Source organism: Microtus oregoni, unplaced genomic scaffold (genome assembly GCF_018167655.1).
Source record: "Microtus oregoni isolate MIOR12 unplaced genomic scaffold, Mior012 000041F_ref0000270, whole genome shotgun sequence".
Taxonomy (NCBI): Eukaryota; Metazoa; Chordata; class Mammalia; order Rodentia; family Cricetidae; genus Microtus; species Microtus oregoni.
The window spans coordinates 12,755,165-12,773,974 of record NW_024543208.1 but is presented as its reverse complement, the minus strand read 5'-3'; the positions used below and the strand labels follow the sequence as shown (position 1 = coordinate 12,773,974).

General features: G+C 40.0%; 1 protein-coding gene across 4 annotated transcripts in view; it reads right to left on the bottom strand.

The window, feature by feature from the left end:
* Nucleotides 1-18,810, bottom strand: part of Astn2 (astrotactin 2) — a 998,237-nt gene that overhangs the window by 694,983 nt on the left and 284,444 nt on the right. For 2 of the 4 annotated variants that reach the window (XM_041632337.1, XM_041632338.1), the window contains exon 4: nucleotides 10,030-10,182. The exons of the other annotated variants lie outside the window; for them this stretch is intronic. In XM_041632337.1, coding sequence (XP_041488271.1) covers nucleotides 10,030-10,182 — 153 coding nt within the window. The remainder of the gene's footprint in view (nucleotides 1-10,029; nucleotides 10,183-18,810) is intronic. 4 annotated transcript variants of the gene reach the window in all.

Below are 18,810 nucleotides of genomic sequence, written 5' to 3'. Positions count from 1 at the left end.
CTCCAGCACCGATGACACAGAAAAACTTGCCAATGTAAGAGAAACTACATATACTTCTTTGTAGTTACTAGACGAAGCTGACATAATTTCACAGCTCAAAGATCATAGCCAGTGTAAGAGCATAGCAAAGCTAAGAGCAGAACTCAAATCATCTTGTAATTTAAATCCATGCTATTAATTCACAGCCTCACAGTTTATTGGTTGGGTAATCTCTGACAAGTCACTTAAAGACTGTAAACTTTGGATTCCTGCTTTGTTAAATGGGGTTAACACATAGGCCTTTTGGAAGCTTTTAAATGAGATAATATATGATGATACTATGTCTAGAATGTATTAAATTTCCTATAGATTCTTTGTAATCTTTGTTTTCCATGAGTCTACTAACTCCTTTATTTTTTCATCCAATCATCTAGCTATCCATCTGTCTTTCTATCCATCCAACTTCACAGGCTGTGAAATACCATCCTAGGCAAATTGTTTGCTACACAAATAGGTTACAGAGAGCATAAAGGACTGTGCTTTCCTTCACATAACCATAGAAGTTGAAGACAGATGTACTAATCTCTCTTTCAAACAGGCAATGAGAAGAAAGGCAACGATAAAGAAGAGTGTTGACTCTGAGGGATTAGAGACAACAGTGGCTCCTTCAGGAAGGACACGAAATGAGGATGTGCTTCCTAAATAAGACTCCAAAGTTAAAGTTAGCATGTCAAGAAGTCTTTCCAGCAGATATGAATTAGTACTAATATAATGTTGGGTCAAGGGAGAGTAGGACAGTGTTGGCTATGGAGAACAGGAGCCTAGGGGTAAGAGTGAGAGCTAGAGTGGAGTCTTGGCTCTAAAGAAACCCATGTGGCATGCCAATGCTAGACTTTAAAACTGCATGCCCTTCACCCTCTAGGTTCTTGATTTTGAGCCTAGGTAAATACATTCCTGTGGGCCAATAATACTGAGTACAAGAGTAAAATAAAATAATATCAGCAGCAACACAAACAGTAACAAATGACAAAATTATAAGCACCTATTCAATCTCATAATTCACCCTGTGCTATTGTGCTAAGTGTTTTGCCTATTTGATCCTACAAAAATACTTTGAAAAGATATTGTTGCCATCCCTGAACAGTTCTTGTTGGGATAGAGTACTGGCTGATGATTTGAAAAAAATGTTAAATTAGCTAGCTAATAATAAATAGTATAACAAACCCAAATCAACTGTGACACAGAAAGACGTGTGTGTGTGTGTGTGTGTGTGTGTGTGTGTGTGTGTGTGTGATTTGTGTTTGTGTGCATACAAATGTAATGGCAGCCATAGTGCACATATGGCTGTTAGAGGACAGCTCACAGGTTCCAATGACAGAACACAGGTTGTCAGTCTCACTGGCAAATGACTTTAAGGCTGACTCATTTGTCAGTGGAATGTTTTTAAAAGATGGAATCAGAAATTTGGACCTGATGATCTATGTCATTTGGGCACAAGGGATCACCTTTTGGTAGCTGCTCATGCTCATCTGCCTCAAGAAGAATTCATACAAAGATCTAAATAAGCCCTTGTCACAGGTGAGAGAGTATAAAGGAAATGTTCTACCTAGGGAGTGATGTGGCCAGATTTAGTGTGCTCTCAAAAGATCATGGTAACTCTCATGGTAGAAGATGGATTAGTCTGTGGCACAGTTAGATTAAAAGGGTGCTGCAGGAATTCTAGTTAGGTGTAAGAAGGTGACAAATAAAATATAGCTTATGGTCCAGAGGTAAGGAGTGTGTCTGTGAGCCTCCAGAGTCCTAGGGTGTGGGGCTGTAATGGCAGCAGATATCCTGACCATTCTCTCTAGGGTCAACAGTGTGTCCAGTGGGGCTATGCATCCTTCAGTCTCATTTCCCACTTACATGTGAGACTGGGAGGCTAGAAATATTAACACAAGTTCACAGAAGGAGGAAAGAGACTACAAACAGTTTTTACATACTTGATGAAGACCTGCCTGTTAGATAATTGCAGGATTAATTTTTAAATGCAAATTCCTGCTTTGAAAAACCATTGCCTAAAGTGCAGAAGCCTCAAGAAGCTCTTCCTCACATTTGTTGAAGCCTTCCTCTGCTTTATTTGAATGTAATTCCTCATTTCCACAGCCTCTGGGACACTGCAGAGTGGCTACTTAGCAGCTGCCTCATAAAACCATGTCACAAACATGAAGGCAGCAATTAAACCCTCCAGTAGCCTTCCTTGTCTGATGAGGTATGCTAGAGCTTAGCAACTAAACTACCAGGCCTCTTAGGAGGAAATCTGAGCTATAGAAACACATTGGAGCTGCTTTTAGCCATGTGTTCAATTCCGTGACACTGGTTCTCAGCTACCCATTCCATCTGCTGGGAACTACTGGGCACCACACATTGGGCGTGGAACCTAATGAAGCAGAGAGGGGCCAGGTGCTCTCATTCTGGCCCTTCTGGCCCACAGCCACATTAGTGTCATGGGGAGGATGACACAGTGAAAGACTGGAGAGCCAGACCATCATATGTAAGCTTTCTGACGACTTGGGAGGGGTAATGGGGCATTTCTAAGTTGTGTTTCTGAGGCTGCTTCTCTTGGACGAGATGTTAATAAATGTTCCAGGGTAAAAATAGAATCTGCAGGCAAGATGGTGTTACAGACAGTGAATTCAACAAAGCAGCCCTGCTTTTCATACTGCAGGAGTCCCAGAGCCTTAACAGAATTAAAAGCAATACAGGAACCTTCATGAAGGGGGTGTGTACAGAGTTTTGATTGGGAACTACTACTCTACAAGAAAGTGTGTGTGTGTGTGTGTGTGTGTGTGTGTGTGTGTGTGTGATGAATGTGTGTGCGTCTTTAGGTATGTGAAGGTAAATGTGCACATTTATGTGGATAGAAGTTAAGAGGGCAACAACTAGTGTCTTTCTCTATCAGTTTCCACCTTATTTTAGAAGACAAAATCTCTCCCTGAAACTAGAATTCATTGATTCAGAAAAAGTGAATGCCAAACAAATCTCAGGGACACTTCTGCCTCTGCCTTTCCCATACTGGGGTAACAGGTATGCACTACAACACCCAGATTTTTGCATGGATATGGGGAAGTCTGAGCTAAGGTCTTTATGATTGCAAGCAAGTACTTTGCCCACGGAGTCATCTCCCTATCTTGTAGAAAACAGGTGTGGATATGACTTATGCTTCTTCCTCCTCTCCAGCATCATCCCGAGCCAGTGGTGGCAACAGAAACACCATCACACTGCTTGTGGACTACTTAAGTAATGCTTTAACTGCATTAGTTTGATTACTACTTGTCAGTAAGTCTGTATGTGGTAGGGAGACATTGTCAAGTGATCAGTACCAGGCAGATTTTGTTCATCAAGACCTTTATCATACCATCAATTCCAAAGACATAAAACTATAAGTGATTTCAGATGTTCATATAGTCGACAAGCATTTGCTAAATACTTTGTATGTTTTAGATTTATAAATATGAAGCACCTATTTGGGATAGAAAGGCAGGAAACAAGAAAAGAGAAACAATATTGTGCTATATTCCTTATATATGCATGGTGATATAACAGTTGGTTGCCAATTCAAAAGGAGAAAAATTTCTGACTGATCAACATGGGAGAAAGTGCTGATATCTGAGCTGAGAGATGAAAGGCGAGAAGAAACCAGGTAAAACAATAACTGTTGGTAATGGAAGATGTAGAAAGAACAATGGAGTAGGAGGTTCTTCTATCTATGTGTTGCTTTCATTGGCTGAATAAAGAAACTGCCTTGGCCCTTTGATAGGGCAGAACTTAGATAGGCAGAGTAGACCGAACTGAATGCTGGGAAGAAGGACAGTGTGGCAGATGTCATGAATCTCCTGCCTGAGACAGATATAGATTAGAATCTTGCTGGTAAGCCACAATCACGTGGTGATACACAGATTTAATAGAAATGGGTTAATTAAGACATGAGAGTGAGCCAATAAGAGGCTAGAGCTAATGGGCCAGGCTGTATTTAAATGAATACAGTTTCTGTGTGATAATTTTGGGGCTAAATCTAGCAGGGTGGCCCGGACCAAAAGCAGGCCCTCTCTCCACACTATAGAACAACATACCAGGAGCATCAAGCTCTGAAGAAAGGATGTGCTAGATGTGTTCATGAAACATGGCAGAAGCAGCCAGTTTGGCTGGAATACAAAAAAAAAAATCAGAGTGGACATTTTTGGAAAAGACAGTAGAAATCAGATCATCATCATACAGGGTATGCACATCAGAGTTTAGAGTTCATATTTTATTGCAAGGAGAATGAGAAGCTACCCAAGGTCATTAAGAAGTCTTGACTGGTCTAAGATTTTGAAAGATGTAATCTAGCTCTTCTGTCTAGGAAGACTGAATAACAAGCAGAGTATAGTTGCAAACAGGAAGTAAGAAGTGACAGCAGTCCTGATGTGACAAAGAAAGGCAGACTGTTACATGCATTGAGGAGACTGTTAGTTACATGCATTGAGGAGACTGTTTGTTACATGCATTGAGGAGACTGTTTGTTACATGCATTGAGGAGCTATGCAGCATGGTAAATAAAAATAGAGAGACAGATATTGGGGTTCAAGCTGAAGATCAGAAAAGCAAAGCAATCAGCCATTGGTGCCTACCTCTACTTCAGACCAAAATGGGTGATCCTGCCTTTACAAATTCTCAGACTGAGACTGAGTGTGAGACTGTCTCCTCACATCTTATATTCCTCTCTCCTGTTGGGAACAATATATGCACAACCACCACCTAGCCTCTATGGCTAACTAACCAATCTCCAAAATATATAAGGAACTCAAGAAATTATACATTAAAATTCTAAACAACCCAATTAAAAATGGTGTACTGAACTAAACAGATTTCTCAACAGAAGAATTTCAAATGGTCAAAAGATACTTAAGGACATGTTCAACTTCCTTAGCTATCAGGAAAGTGTAAATCAAACAACTTTGAGATACCATCTTCCACCTGTCAGAATGGCTAAAATTAAAAACACAAATGATAGCTTATACAGGAGAGGATGTGGAGTAACGGGAACACTTATCCATTGCTGGTGGGAATGCAAACTTGTGCAACCATTTTGGAAATCAGTGTGGCAGTTTCTCAGAAAAATGGAAGTCAACCTACCTCAGGACCCAGAAATATCACTCTTGAGAATACCCAAAAGATGCTCAATCATACTACAGCAGCATTGTTCAGCTATGTTCATAGCAGCATTATTTGTAATAGCCAGAACCTGGAAAAAATCTAGATAACCCTCAATGGAAAAATGAATAAAGAAAGTGTGGCATATCTACACATTAGAGTACTACCCTGTGGTAAAGAAAAAAAATGACATCTTGAATTTTGCATGCAAATAGATGGAATTAGAAAACACTTTACTGAGTGAGATAACTCAGACCCAAAAAGATGAATATGGTATGTACTCACTCATTAGTGGATTATAGCCATAAACAAAGGACATTGAGCCTATAGTTCATGATTCTAGAGAAATTAAGTAATAAGGTGAACCCAAAGAAAAAACATATATAGACCCACCTGGAAATTTGAAGCAGAGAAGATTGCATGACAAAATTTGGGAGCATGGAGGTGGAGGGTAGAAGGAAGGGGAGAAGGGGAAGAAGAGGGGAGAATGGGAGAGTTAGGGAGAGTTTAAGGGAATGGGGTAGTTGAGATGGAAGAAGGATGTGAGCAAGGAAAGAGATATTTTGATTGAGGGAGTAATTTGGGGATTAGCAAAAAACCTGGCTCTAGAAAAAAAATCTCAGGAATCCGCAAGGACGACCCCAGCTAAGACCCTAAACAATAGAGGAGAGGGTGCCTGAACTGGCCATGCCCTGTAGTCAGACTGATGATGATTACCTTAAATATCACCATAGAACCTTCATCCAACAATAGATGGAAAGACCCACATCAGAGCACTGGACTAAGCTCTCAAGGTCCAGTTGAAGAGCAGAAGGAGGGAGAGTATGAGCAAGGAAGTCAAGACCATGAGAGGTTCACCCACTGAGACAATGTGCCTGAGCTAATGGGAGCTCACCATCTCCAACTGGACTGGGAATGAACAAGCATGGGATCAAATGTCGTTGTCAGTTGGGGAAGACTTAGGGACCCATGACAATGGCACTGAGATTTGTCTCTACTGCATGTACTGGCTATTTGGGATCCTATTCTCTTTGGATGTATACCTTGATCAACCTGGATGTAGTGGGGAGGGCCTTGGACTTTCCACAGGGCAGAGTGCCTCTCTTAAGATTGGAGGGGGGGAAGAAGTGTGGAGGAAGTGGGAGGAGGGGAGGAAGTTGGAATTTGGATTGGTATTTTTTAAAGTAATAAAATAAATATAATAAATATGTACACACCCACCACCCAACCTCTGTGGCTAGCTAGTGTATCTGCTGGTATTAAAGGTGTATGCTACCATAGCCTGGTCTATATGGCTGACTAGTGTGGCTGCTTTGCATTCTGATTTTCAGCCAAGCTTTATTTATTAAAACGCAAATACTATATTACTTTCTTTCCCATTTTTTCTAAATTAAAAAAGAAGGCTAAAACTAATATAAGAAAACGTGTATTTAATAAGTATAGTTACTTTATGCAATACATACAAGAAATAAATACATCAATAATATCTAGTCCATATGCATTTGACAAATTCAGAGAAAGTACTCCATATCTATTCTATCTTGATGAGTCCAAAAGGTTGTATTTAATTGACTTTTTATTCTAATTTGCATTATCAAATTATCTTTTAAAGTCTCTCAACCTTTTATACTTTATACCTCTTTAGTAAATTTTTTTTCTGGTGGCATCCAGATTGGCCTCTTTAGGAGGTTAATGTTCAGGTTTTAGGGACAGGAAATTTATCTTAGGTAAAATAGCATGAGAGGGTCAAATGTATACTGCCAGAAAGACAGAGAGAAAAATTAAAGCCATATGTTGCTAACATAGCAATGAATTTTTTGGGGATGTGATTTGTTACATCGTTGGAATACTCAGATTAACATTCCCCCAATCGTAGAAACAAACCATATGTTAAGATATTTTTTCTGGGGAAAATATTAGGTTTTATAAAAGAAAAACCTTCATCAACCATTAAGGTTGTACAAGAATAGGGCACAATAGCTTCTGATCTTCCAAAGGCACCAACAGCTCTTCCTTTAAAATGGTTAACAGAAAAACCTGTATGAATAGCACAATGGCCTTTAACAACAGAGAAACTTCAGGCTTTGGAACAGCTGGTATAGGAGCAACTAAATGCTCAGCATATTGGCAAATAAACCAGCCCTAAGAATTCTTCCGCATTTGTTGTTAAAAATAAATCTAGGAAATGGAGAATAGTAACAGATCTAAGAGCTGTTCATAAGGTGATTCAGGAAATAGAGTCTCCACAATCTGGAATTACTTTGCCTTGTCTATCTCCCAAATCATAGCCTCTTATACTTTTTGATTCAAAAAATTATTTCTTCACTATACCTTTACAGTTAAAAGACAGAGAATAAATTGCCTTCACAATTCTTATCCTGCTAAGAGATATCAATAGAAGGTTCTCTCACAGGTAATGTTAATAACTCCACTCAGTGCCAATATTTTGTATGACATCTGTTAAAAATGATAAGTAAGCAATTTCCTTCTAGTTTACCATTATATGGATGACATTTTGCTATCTGATTCAAACGTAGATATTTTAGATAAATGTTTGAAGAAGTAAAATTTGTCTTGTTGGGGATTAGAAATTTATTGATTCGAAAGGTGAGATTCCTTCCAACTAATGATCATTTAGTATCCATTACAAGTCTAAATTCAGTGCTGTGTGTTCATTAACAATCTTACCTTGAAATTCTCCTCTAATAGGAAACAGAGAAATTACAAAGGGAAGGTCAAATTTTTAGAAAAAAATAAAATAAAATTCTATGTGCCATTTTTAAATGCTCATGTAATATGAAAAACTGTTCAATAGTCTTATAGAAGTCTTCTTATAAAAATTGTGAACCATCAAATGGATAGTCTTGAAGGGTTAGGTGACATAAAGATGTTTAAGATAAATGAAGGAATGAAGTCAGATTAGTCCTCAAGAAGAGAGAAGTGATTTATTTGAGTTCAAATAGGCTAAAGGGTATGAAAACAAAGAAGACAGAGCAGCACTTTCGGTAAACTTGAAAGAATAAAGATACACAGGTAAAGCTGGGAAAGATTTTTTTAAGTCACCTGAATTTGCAACCGAGGAAAACATGCAGGACAACATAGACTTCCATGCATGCTGCCTGAGCGTTCTCACCACTTGACTACACTGATACAGCATTCTTAGTTTAATGAGTCCCATTTGATGGAACTGGAAAACTGAGACTCAGAGAAAATGGGGACTTTTCAAAAACCATACAAGTTGAAAGTTACTGAGTTAGCATTACTACACCACCATTGGTGATTTCAAGGAAACTGTTATGTACCACATGAGTTTCAAAAATGAACTCTGTAATGCCCTCTGTAATGGTCTCCCATAAACATGCAGATCTTGTCTACATTTCCACCCTCCTGATTCAAATTTCACAAAATCAGGACCCAGATGTCGTCCAAACAAACACTTCATCGTGAGTTGTGACTGCCACTATTAACAACATCTTTGTGAAAGTGTGCCATTCAAGTGTTTGGAAAAACATATAGCATTTTACAAGTACAGGACACGGTAAATAAACTACTGTATTTGGGACTCTGATTGGTTGAAATTTCCTGGCTTGGCACTTTCTATGGCAGTGGTTCTCAACCTGTGGGTCATGATCCTTTCATAGGAGTTGAATATCAGATATTGTGCATAGCTACACTATGATTCATAACAGTAGCAAATTTACAGATTTGAAGTAGCAGCAAAGTAATGTTATGGTTGGGGGTCACCTCAACACAAAGAACTGTATTGAAGTATCACAGTATTAGGAAGGCTGGGAAGCACGGCTCTAGGGCATCCTCTGTCACACCACTGTAGGTTTTTCTGTCTTGGTGTGACCATGTGTAAAATGTGAATTATTAGACCTACTAAAAGAGAGTTCTGCTGAATAAGGTGTATATATCATTTATATCACTTAACCTGCTGCCTCAAATAAGTTAGGTGTGAATAAAGGGGAAAGATAATTAATGGGAGTCTATTAATTTATGACACACAGAGAGGATGTCAGAAACAGAATTGTTGAGGTCAGAAGAAACATATTCAGTAGAAGTAGTAAAGATACAAATATCATGTAATTTTGCAGGCCATATACAAAAGCTTGAACACACAAGCTTATAATGGAGGAGTGAGGTAGTGCAAAGAAAAGCAATGAACCAAAGACCACTGGACAGCCTGAAAAAAAAAAAAAACCAGAAGAGCAGGTTCAAAAATCAGACAACAGAAAGTGGGGGTCCGCCGATAGACAAAGTCACACAGGTGGTTAGAGGAAGTGATAATATAAGAAGACCGAGGAGAAAAGAGGAGGAGGAGGGGGAGACATTTCATGAGAAGGTACTATGAGATAAGTGTACCTTAAGGTAGTCTAATGGAATGAGCCAGCAGACACAGCTGCAAAATGGAAATAAGAATCTATGATGCCAATGCATTCTGTATTCTTCAGGGTTCTAAAACGGGATTCGCCGACTATATTCCTGGGGGTCCTTGCTGCTTGCTGACTTCCAGCCAGCAGTTCTCATGCCTTCCACAAGAATGCTCTGCTTCTGTTGCACTATTTGTAGAAACACCCTTGAGAAGAGTACCTGCTGCTTGCAATTCTGGTAAGAGGAACTGTCCTTATATTCCCTTTCATCTACGCGACCACTTTAAAATTTAGAGTGTTCATTGCTATCCTCAGATGAGGCAGAATGGGTCTCAGAGAGATTATCTCTAACCCCAGGGGCACATCCCATTGTCTTCAAGGGGGCTTAACAGAGCGGAAGTGCTGGAAGGGAGAGAAGCAAAGGGGAGGTGAGGGAGAAGGTTCCCAGGATCTGGGAACACAGAACAGACTTGTGTCTTCTGGCTCAGGTGCCAGGAGCTCCTACCTCGATACTTGTTCCTCCGCTTCCTCTTCCCTGTAGAGGCACTGCGCGAGGCTGGCTGCAGCTGACCGATCTCCACTGGTGTGTTAGCACGGAAACTCTCCTTGAACTTCTGCATCAGGGACTCCACTGTCTCCTGTGTCGCCTCAGCTGCTGCTACAGGGTGGCAATGGGGCTGAGGTTAAGGCTTGGCCCACATTCAGTCCCTGGGGGACTGGGACTGGCCACCTTGAGTCTCTGAAACTCCATCTTTGACCTCCTAGTGATACTAAACTACAAGTCAACTCTTTAGACTAAGGTTATATACATTTTTGGCATTATCTATCACCTACTAAATTTTAGGCATCGGAAGAAGCCCTTGGGATATGATGGTGAAAGTTTAGGTACAATCCACGTTTCAAGTAATTCATAATCCAGTCAAATATGTATCTGGTAAGTTACAATATCTGGCAACCATTCTAAATATAGAATATAACAACAAAGTACTTCAGCCATCCAGAAAGTCAAGGCAGCCTTCTGGCAAAAAGCACTATTAGTAATGGATGTCATAATGATGAGTGGGAAGTACCAAAGGCAGCGGAGCAGGATAGGAGCGAGAGGATATTTGGGATGGGGTGTTCTGAGTGAAGGAGAAGCAAGTGTGATAATCTGAGGGCACAGGGGTGAGGCCCCTCAGTAAGAGAATGGAAGGCAGTGTGGGTGCAATGGAGTCTGCACACAGAGGGTACGAAATGAAGCAGGAGCATGAGGACTCCCTGCTTCAATATTTAGCTTGGATTTCATCTAAATGGCAAAGACTTATCACTGAATAACTTTAAAGTAGAAGCTAACACGTGTAAATTCAGTCTCTTTGCTAACTATTACTAGTGAAAGTAAAGGGAATACACATGGAAACAGGAAAGGAAATGGGGACTACAATTGCTGCATAAATCACCGATGATTTATAGTGACCTGAGTGGGGACAGTGGCAGTGAAGGTCACATAATAGATTAGTGATGAAACTACAGCTTCATGGGATGCCGATAACATGGTCCACACCCCAAATTTCTCAAGAAAAAAAAAAGGCCTCCAAATGAGTCATAGGATATTCTCCATGCTAACAAGTGCAAGTCAAGCCTGAATCTGTCAGTCCAGGTGGAACAAACAACTGGTGACTTTTCCGTGTCCTCATTTCCAGTTCCTACATTGAGACTAATAGGAAATTCCAGGGAATAGAGAAAATGAGATCAGAAATTCAGAGAGAAACTGTAGAAGATAAAAGAAAAAAAATATAAGGCTTGAGAAAGATGAGAGATATTATCAAAGGGAGGGGGAGGAAAGCAGCAGAAAAAAACAGGACACAGCTAAATGGTCTCAGTGTGCCTTTGTTCTGAGAAATACTCAAAGACAGCCCTGACTTTGAAATCTTCAAACTCAGACTCCCTCCATCCCATCTGCAGAGCCTGGGGAATTTCTTCTCAGGTGGAACACCCTACCTCCTGATTCCACGGGATGGCATGCACTAGAAATTCATTTTTCTTTGGGCAGATTTCTCCAGATCAGACAGAGAATCTCACCACCCCCAACTTCTTAAGAGCCACTTCTTGTTTTCTCAGAAAAAAAAAAATCTATTAAATTAGATAGATGTATCTGCAAGGTAAGTCAAAACCAGAGGGTGTATTTGGATATTAGGTTCTGTGGGAAGCCCAATCTTCGGGGATAGGGAGAACCAGATTGCTAAGAAACACAATTGACAATGCAAATGAACCATATGGTGACACTCTAGCTTCCTCACCTACATCTTTTGCTGTCTACTCCCCAGATATCTCAAGTCAGGTCTATGAAGGTGATCCAAGGAGATTCTACTTACAGGCTTTCTATTCTAACCAGAGGTTGGTTACAATGATTCTGAGAAGCAGTATCATGTTAAGTTTAACTCAGTATACCGAGAAAAGGCTGATTTGACCCGAATCATAAGAGGATGCTTGACTAAGGTCAAATATTCAGAAGAAACCATGATTTGAAGTCTTAAAAGAAGGAGAAGAAAAAAGAAAGGGGTGGAGAAAAGGAGAGACAAACTTCAGGAACGAGAGAAGGTAGTATCTGCAGGCTGGGAAGGAGAGCCTCACCAAGGAAGCTGCATCAGAATGTTGAGATTTCAGCCTCAAGTTCTGTAAAATAAAATCTTTGCTTGTAGTATTTTATTATGACATCCCTTTGGAAGAACCAAACAAAACTCCCTTGTAATGTTTATTATACTGGAAGAATGATGAATATGATTTAATAGTTGGCTATGAATGAGAATTGTATAGCAAACTTGTACTGGAATCTAACGGTAAATGATGATACAAGAGACTATAGCAGAAAATTATTATCTACTAATCTAAAAAAATAAAATCATAGCAACCCATGTAAGATAATACAAAGGACGAAATCAGAAGCCTAACCTAACCTTGGCCCTAACCCTCAAGCAGTAAGTTGGAAAGTGATAGAACAGGACACCTTATGTCCTCCTCCAAGCTTGGCACATATATGTGCACACACATGCTTATCCAGTGAAAAAGGGAGACGGAGAGACAGATAGAGAGGAGGAAAAGAGCAAGAGTGAAAGAAGATCACAAGGAACACAGTGTAGAACATAGTCCAAGGGTGAGCTGAGAGTAGCCTGGAATAGGATAGCAATGGCAGAGATCCAGCAGTAGAGAAAACAATGCAGAGAATAGGGAGTACTGAGATGTCATCAAATTTGAGCATTACATTGGATGTAAAATACCAACAGGATGTGATGTTATAAGGATAACAAAAGAAAGGGGAGAAATGAGTTTGGCTCCTCTTCTTCTGGCTTTACACAATTGTGAAATGATAGTGCCTAGGTGAGATGAGGACCACATTTGACAAAAATAAACATGAATATATTTTTATTTAAAATATTTTGTTTAAAGAGAAAAGGTGAAATGGTATGGGAGATCCTTCTGTCGATGTGTTGCTTTTATTAGTTAAAAAAGAAACTGTCTTGGGCCTTCACAGGGAATAGAAGTAGGCAGGGAAAACTGGACTGAATGCTACGTGGAAGAAGGCAGAGTCAGAGAGAAGCCATGTAGCCCAACCAGAGACAGACTCTGGGAATTTTAGCTGGTAAGCCACAGCCACACAGTGATACACAGATTAACAGAAATAAGTTAAATGACTTTGTAAGAGTTAGCCAATAAGAAACTAGAGCTAATGGGCCAAGCAAGTGATTTAATCAATACAGTTTCTGTGTGATTATTTTGTGTCTGAGCTGCTGAGCAGCCAGGAACCTACTACAAGATGGTGGGCCAACATGGTGGACTAAATTCATGTAAAACCTGAGAGAGCTTGAAAAGGAACTCTAGACCCTAAAAAACAAAGTTTAGCTGTATTTATTTTCCTGAATGGTCTTTGTTTGCTGGTAGCATGCTGTGGCTCCTTAAGAGAGGTTTTCCTGATTAAGTGGTAGCAGGGGAAAAATAGCCATGGTTTTGAAATGCCAGCTTTCTGTGCTGTGCTGATGGTACAAACTCTGACTCTTTCTGAAGGTCTGGCTATGGAACGCTTGAATGGGGTTTGTAGACCTGGGTGCCTGTATGCCTGATTGGGAAAGTAACTGAGACCATGCCGCAGCTCAATACCCACCCTGCCTGGGAAGGTGGCAGGATCAGGACTGCTAAGAGTGCACAGGCAGGAGAGTATAGAAGATTCCTGCTGCCATACACTGAGGTATTTCAAGGACACACAGTGCTCTAAGTGGCATATTTAGCTATTACTCAGATAAAGAGGGTTTATGTGGTGCATGTTCATTCTCAGAGTTAACTTGCTGAGCATGGTTCCTACCTGGCAGTCCCAGTGCTGGCCATTCTGAAAGGTGGAGAGAGGTGGAGTCAGCGTCCAGCCACTGCAACCAACTTGCTTACCATTTTAAAAACTCTTCAGGACAGTAAAGAACTACAGGTGATGCAATAAAAGACAGATTCAGAAATAAAAGAACTCTAAATGGGTCACAGCATTGGATAAATGTACGTAGTTTTAGGAGAGAGAAGAAAAAGAGTATAGAGTTAGAAAAGAAGTAAATCATTTTTTAAAAAGTCTTTAAAGATATAGAGCACAGACAGTCATAGAGTAAATTGAGTAAAAAATATGTCATGTAAAGATAGAAAATACACAGAGAGTCTGAATTATGCATATTACTGTGTTTTCTTTGAATTTTTGACTGTAAAGGAGCTAAGCACAGAGAGAAATTTTATTGTATGGGCTGCTAAGCTAAACCAGCATATATGTTCTAAAGGTTTAACTTCCAAATTTGCGTCTATGGATGCTTCAATAGTCCAGAAGAACTTTGGGTGACTGTCTAGGCAGCGATATGTCTCTGTCAGTTCTAGAATTTCGGAAGTTGCTTACAATGCACTTCCTGTTTACTTAGGTAATATTATATCCTTCTGGAGTCTTTGATGGAGTTAAAGAATTTATAATTATAGTTTTCCTCAGTTATGATAAAAGATAAAGTAGATATAAATATTGTAACTGTAATTCTTGTTTGAAAACTGTTTTTGTTTAAACATAAAAGGAGAAACAATGTAGGAGGTCATTCTGTCTATGTGTTACTTTCATTGCTTAATAAATAAACTGCCATGGCCTATTGATAGGGCAGCACTTAGGTAGGTGGGGAAAACTAAATGGCATGCTGGGAGAAAGAAGGGCAGAGTCATAGAGAAGCCATGGATCCTCTGCCTGAGACAGATGCAAGTTAGAATCTTTGTCAGTAAGCCACTGCTACATGGTGATATTTAAATTAATAGAAATGGATTATATTAATATTAGGGTTAGCCAATAAGAAGCTAGAGCTAATGGGCCAAGCAGTGTTTTAATTAATATAGTTTCTGTGTGGTTATTTGGAGACTAAGCTAGCCAAACGGCCAGAAAGAACAAGCAGCCCCTCCTTGCAACAGATACCTGTTTTGTTATATGTAATTTTACTATGTTAATGTTAAAAACCTTTCTTTTATCTTTAAAAAGAAAAGGGGAGGTGATGTGGGATTTCCCTCTGTATGATTAATAAAGAAATCATTTTGAGACTGCACAGGGAATATAGGTAGACAGGGAAAACAAGACTGAATGCTAGGAGGAAGAAGGCAGAGTCAGAGAGAAGCCATGGAGCCCCACCAGAGACAGACTCTGGGAATTTTACCAATTAAGTCACAGCCACGTGGTGATACACAGATTAATAGAAATGGGTTAAATTACTATGTAAGAGTTAGCCAATAAGAAACTAGAGCTAATGGGCCAAGCAGTGATTTAATTAATATAGTTTCTGGGTGACTATTTTATGTCTGAGCTGCTAAGCAGGTGGGACCTAACAAGCGGCCTCCCTACTATAAAATATTGTGACCTTTTAGAGACAACTGAACAGACAGGAAGGGATGTGATCACAAACTTACAAGTGCAAGGATATACTGTGGGTGCCCCATACACAGGGACTCCACTTTTGTTCACAGTTAGACTGTTTACAATTTAGGTGATATAGGGTACATACTCCTGACTTATGCCTACTGCTCTCTGTTTGGACCACCAGATCTCTGCCTCTTTGCCAGATTCAATCTGTTCCACTGAGACCCTGCAGATCATCACCTTGCTTATTGCCATCTAGTGTCTTGCTGGGCATGGCCAGTAGAATGCTCTGGCTGGATACTGGAAAGAAGAATGTAAGAGTAGTGTTTTCCTTTTCCCTTCCTGTCTATGTAACATTTTTCTGACAGAGACTAGAATATTAGGTAATACTGATTCTGTTACAGTCTTCTGTTTCATGGTTCCAGTTTTTATAGGGATCAATAAAGTCATTTCCCCATCTCTCTGTCTTTGTTTCTATTCTATGCTGGTTTCTGATATTACTCGCTCTGGTATCTCAATATTTCCATCCTGATGGCCTTCATTTTGCCTACACTTCCACAACAAGCCCCCTCATGGAATTCTCCTTACAATCCTGTTTTCACATGCTTCTTCATCTGACCCGAGCCTTGTCTGGGGTACTAGCTATGCCCCTTTCATGGCTCCAACACTTATCAATTCCTGATGGTCAGTTCTCCTGTTCTTTCTGTTTGATTTTTCCTAAACTGATATCAGTTTAACTAATTGTTTCAGAGGACAACACACACACAGAAATTTTTCTCCTGTGAACTACAAGGGCTCCTGATCCCGATGTCACAAATCCCATCCATCTGTTTGGATGCTCTTAACTTGGCAACAGCGGCAAGAGCCCAGACAGGCTTAGGGTGGCAGTGCTCATGGAAACAGGTTGATGTCATTCTGTCCTCTATGCTCCTCATCTCCACCCTTCCTGACCCCATTCAACAACTCTCACAATATTAATATATCAAGTTGTCCAAACAAGCCACCTTACTTTTGGTTACCTGCTAAGCTCTGCCTCCCTGCAGCAGCAAAATATTCAACCATTGCCTGAATGAATGCAACAGATGGTGCTTGATATGAGCATCTCTGCACAGCCCAGAATGCAGGGAAAGGAGGGGGCTGCCACCTCCTTCTGACTAACACACGAGAGATTGTTAAGCTTAGTGTGAATAAACCATTAAGGTCTGAGGTGAAGAGACCTAATCCTTGAGAAGAAAGGATATGGAAGGAGGAGGAAGAGGGGGATGAAAATAGGGAGAGGAAAAAATCACACTCAGTAATAGAGAAAAATATACAAAAGGGTTATAAACAGGACGGAAATGGAGAGGCAGGGCAGAGCAGAAAATCAAGGAGTAGGAAGACAGAGAAGGAAGATAAAACAAAGGGAGACTGAGAGAGACAGAGAGAGACATACACACACTAACACACACACACACACACAGAGAGAGAGAGAGAGAGAGAGAGAGAGAGAGAGAGAGAGAGAGAGAATCAACTCACTCTACAGAGGCATGGAGGCATGCCATTTTCCAGATACCAGGCAGGTTAGGACATGTAGCCTGAAGATACCCAGACACAGATTCAGCTCTCAACTGTGCAACTAATTTGCCACCCACTGCTTTTTGCATACAGTGTTGTCTGGATGCTTTTCTACACTAAAATATGCATAGATTTGGGTTCAGATTTCGATAGTACATCCCTTACACTCTTTAATTTTTTTAGACACTTTTCATCTGTGATAGAAAAAAAATACAGTTCCCAAGCACCAACACTAATCCTGGAAAGGATCTTGACATTTCTTTATACTTTCTCATTTCCTTCTCCTAACAAGTTTGAAAGCAACTATCATTAATTCCTGTTTATATATGTGTAGATATATGTAGACATGAATTCAGAGCATTTAGATGATCTTCCAAAGCCACAAAGCATGTTTGAACTCTCATAATAATGCCTGATATTCCAGGTCCATGAACTATCTCCCTTAAAAACATGACCTCTAGTCAGTGTGCTATGTAGAGATGGGTTTATCAACCTTATTGCTTGTATGACATTTCTGCAGGCCTACATGGCTGCTCTGATGGTAGCCCTTCTTTAGGTTATCTAAGCAGGGAGTCCTCAGCAACCTAGAGATGATTGGACCCATTTTAAGACTCCCCAAGGGTCCAGGTTCTGCCCTTATTTCTTCCTGGCACTACTCACTCACTGTGGATCTATGCAAGGAAGACAAGACAACCAGTGGATGTTCATTGGTTGTATTGCAGCAATGAGCAATTATTGCTTCAATACAACCAATGAATCATGAAGGTGGGAATGTTCATTGGGTTCATCAATTTTCTGGTCCCCATGGGGCAATGAGAACAGCAGAATTCTGGGAAGAGGATTCTCCAGTCTACAGTTGTGACCCAGCCACAGAACAAACAAGATGTAACTACCTCTCTGAATAAGGTACTGAGTGATGTGGCTAACATAGGCAAGAATAATGGGTTAATATGTTACAAGAGTTAATAAGTCTGAGCTACTAGGACAATCAGTTAATAACTAATGTAGACCTCTTTGGGACTTAATGACTGTGAGAACTTGACAGAACAGACACTTCAGACAACAAGAAACAACTTTAAAGAGAAAGGATCCACTTTGGTTAACAGTTTAAAGGGGTACAATCAATGATGATGGGGAAATATTGTGACTGGAGGCTCTCTACCTATGGCTGTGCAAGCTTGCTGCAGCTGCTTTGTGTATGGTACTTAACAAGGAGCAGAGAGACTGGAGTTGGAGGAAGTGAAAAGTATAATCACAAGGTCTCCTTAACCTCCAGTACCTGTTTCTCACCTCTTAATGGTTATTCAAAACAAGCACCACCAACTAGGGATCAAGTAAGTGTTCAAACACATGAACTTGTTGGTGGCATTTTTACAGTCAAATCTTGATACCTGCTGTCCTGAAGCTATTTTGTCTACATTGAAATGTTATTTCCTCCAAATTGATACAGTTTCATTAATACATAAGAATTGGGAAGGTTCTGAAAACTAAAAGATTCATAAGGACTCCTCTTAATGTTATAAAAGCAGTAAGCAATTGCTAGGAAAAAGATGCTCTCTGATCTACTTAGCTACATTTCAATCATACAGGAAGCTCTGGAAATACAGCTTCCATGACTTATAAATATCTATCAACATACCCTTATTTGACATGGGCATTAGAGATCCAAGCCCAGGTCATTTTGCTTGCACAGTAGGCACTTAGTCAACTGGACCATCTCCTTGCTCCTATCCCCTGGTCTTATACATTTTTCTTAAATCTTTCATACCTAGCACAGCTTATCTTCAACATCCAGTACCGACAACTGCTATTTCCATTTCTCCTCTCCTGTACTTCAAGTTATTGGGT